This window comes from Sceloporus occidentalis, unplaced genomic scaffold (assembly GCF_023333645.1).
Source record: "Sceloporus occidentalis isolate IW3139 unplaced genomic scaffold, rSceOcc1.0.p SCAF_114, whole genome shotgun sequence".
Classification (NCBI taxonomy): domain Eukaryota; kingdom Metazoa; phylum Chordata; class Lepidosauria; order Squamata; family Phrynosomatidae; genus Sceloporus; species Sceloporus occidentalis.
Genome location: NW_028317094.1, coordinates 2929171 through 2931857, shown reverse-complemented (window position 1 = coordinate 2931857; position 2687 = coordinate 2929171). Strand labels below are relative to the sequence as shown.

The window sequence follows — 2687 nt, the reverse complement described above, 5'->3', positions numbered from 1 at the left end:
GGCCGTCTCACAAGATATGATTTCACCTGTCAATCAAAGTATTTTTGCACATGGTTAATGAAAAAAATTTTCAATAGTCCTTTGACTATCTGCTTACACTGATTCCCTCAAGGCAGTCCCCATTCTTTGCTAGCTCCTATGAGTAAGGATATCACCATTCCATGGATTTAGGGGCATAAGCAGCAGAGTCATGCTTGGGTTCCTCACAGCAACTTTATTAATTTTATCTCAAATAAGGAGGGTTTAATGAGGGCTAAATCATGGGGTAACACTCTCCTCTCTTAACTCTGATTTTCAGTCTTATCTGTTACTGTCCTTCTTTACAGAAGAACATTTGAATCATGAGAGAATCCACACTGGAAAGAAGTCACATAAATGCCAGCATTGTGGGAAACGTTATGCTTACAAGTCAATCCTTGTCATGCATCAGAGGGTCCACACAGGACAGAAGCCATACAAATGCCAGCATTGTGGGAAATGTTTTTCTCAGCAGGCACACCTAGTGATACATCAGAGAGTCCACACAAGAGAGAAGCCATTCAAATGCCAGCATTGTGGGAAATGTTTTTCTCAGCAGGCACACCTAGTGATACATCAGAGAGTCCACACAGGAGAGAAGTCATACAAATGCCAGCATTGTGGGAAAGGTTTTTCTTGGAGGTCATACCTAGTGACACATCAGAGAGTCCACACAGGAGAGAAGCCTTACAAATGTCAGCATTGTGGGAAACGTTTTGCTTACAAGTCAATCCTTGTCATGCATCGGAGGATCCACACAGGAGAGAAGCCATACAAATGCCAGCATTGTGGGAAATGTTTTTCTTGGAAGCCACACCTAGTGGCACATCAGAGAATCCACACAGGAGAGAAGCCATACAAATGCCAGCATTGTGGGAAATGTTTTTCTCAGCAGGCACACCTAGTGACACATCAGAGAATCCACACAGGAGAGAAGCCATACAAATGCCAGCATTGTGGGAAATGTTTTTCTCAGAAGTCATACCTAGTGGAACATCAGAGAGTCCACACAGGAGAGAAGCCATACAAATGCCAGCATTGTGGGAAATGTTTTTCTCAGCAGGCACACCTAGTGACACATCAGAGAATCCACACAGGAGAGAAGCCATACAAATGCCAGCATTGTGGGAAATGTTTTTCTCAGAAGTCATACCTAGTGGAACATCAGAGAGTCCACACAGGAGAGAAGCCATACAAATGCCAGCATTGTGGGAAATGTTTTTCTTGGAAGCCACACCTAGTGGCACATCAGAGAATCCACACAGGAGAGAAGCCATACAAATGCCAGCATTGTGGGAAATGTTTTTCTCAGAAATCATACCTAGTGACACATCAGAGAGTCCACACAGGAGAGAAGCCATACAAATGCCAGCATTGTGGGAAATGTTTTTCTCAGAAATCATACCTAGTGACACATCAGAGAGTCCACACAGGAGAGAAGCCATACAAATGCCAGCATTGTGGGAAATGTTTTTCGTCCAAGTCATACCTAACGACACATGAGAAAGGTCACATTGGAGAGAATCCATACAAATGCCAGCATTGTGGGAAATGTTTTTCGTCAAAGTCATACCTAGCGACACATGAGAAAGGTCACACTGGAGAGAATTGATACAAATGCCAGCACTGTGTGAAATGTTTTTCTCAGATGTCAGACCTAGTGAGACATCAGAAAGGCCACACAGGAGAGAAGCCACACAAATCCCAAAAGTGAATTAATATTATTTTTGTCAAGGAAGACTACAAAGAATATGTTTTTAAGCCAGTGGTGATAAGAGAAGTCCGTTGTGATTTTGTGTGTTCATATGTCTGCTTACGTTTTAAAGTTATATTGTATGTTTAGGGTATAATTGCTATTAGTATAAATCATAGCTTGATTATTTAAATTTGACTGGGGATTATGGGTTGTGGAATAAGTTAGCTAGATAGATGGGTGGGATTTCTTGCAGCTGGCTAGAATAGTTGTGGGAATGATAGCTTTTGGAATTTGTGGGATGTTTGCTGAAGAAAGATGGGGGCGGTATTAACAGAAAGGACTGCTTTCTGGGAATGGCAAAGGGGGGCTTGTTACCTGTGAGGCATAGACTGTGGGAATTGGAGGTAGGGGGTAGGTTTGGAAGAGGGTGGAGTTTTAGGTTTGGGTGTTTTAATTTATTCTTTGCTTTGGAGTGGGCAGTTCTGGCTTAAATACAGAATTTCTGACTATGTTCCTGTCCAGACGGACCCTTTGCGGCACGTCCATGACTTGCTAGTGTTGCCTTGGGCAGCGCATGCACACGTCCCGCAACCCTAGCACGTCATGTAGGTGCTGCAGTTGTGCAGTGCCATATATATGGCGCACACAATGATTACGTCGCAGTTGCGCCACCTCCAAGACGTAATCCTGCCATCTTTGGCGCTTTGCGGTGCCGCAAAAAGCCACTTTTTGGAGCTCCTTCTTTGCTGTGCAGCAGTGCCACACAATTTGTATGCTGCGGTGGTCCTCCGCAACAGAGAGAGGCGCCAAAGAGGCATCTGTTTTTGGCGGCCTGTACCCCGCCTGAGTGTTCTTAATAAAGTTCTTTGTTGTTTCAACACACTGGACTCTTTTATGCAGAGAAGTTCTGAATTTGCACAAAACTGACCCTTTCTTCTCTCTTCAGTCCTCAGCTCCATAATAACAGAGGCAA

The 2687-nt window shown here is 43.8% G+C and overlaps 1 protein-coding gene across 1 annotated transcript; it reads left to right on the top strand.

Moving 5' to 3' along the window:
- Positions 1-337: 337 nt before the first annotated feature.
- On the top strand, positions 338-2441 carry LOC149282492 (uncharacterized). The gene has a single exon (XM_089498190.1). The coding sequence runs from the start codon at positions 422-424 to the stop codon at positions 1628-1630; it is 1209 nt and encodes a 402-aa protein (XP_089354316.1). The 5' UTR covers positions 338-421; the 3' UTR covers positions 1631-2441.
- Positions 2442-2687: the final 246 nt, after the last annotated feature.

Bases quoted from the DNA above. Each gene is read 5' to 3' on its own strand.
- LOC149282492 (XM_089498190.1), top strand. From the start codon at position 422: ATGCATCAGAGGGTCCACACAGGACAGAAGCCATACAAATGCCAGCAT.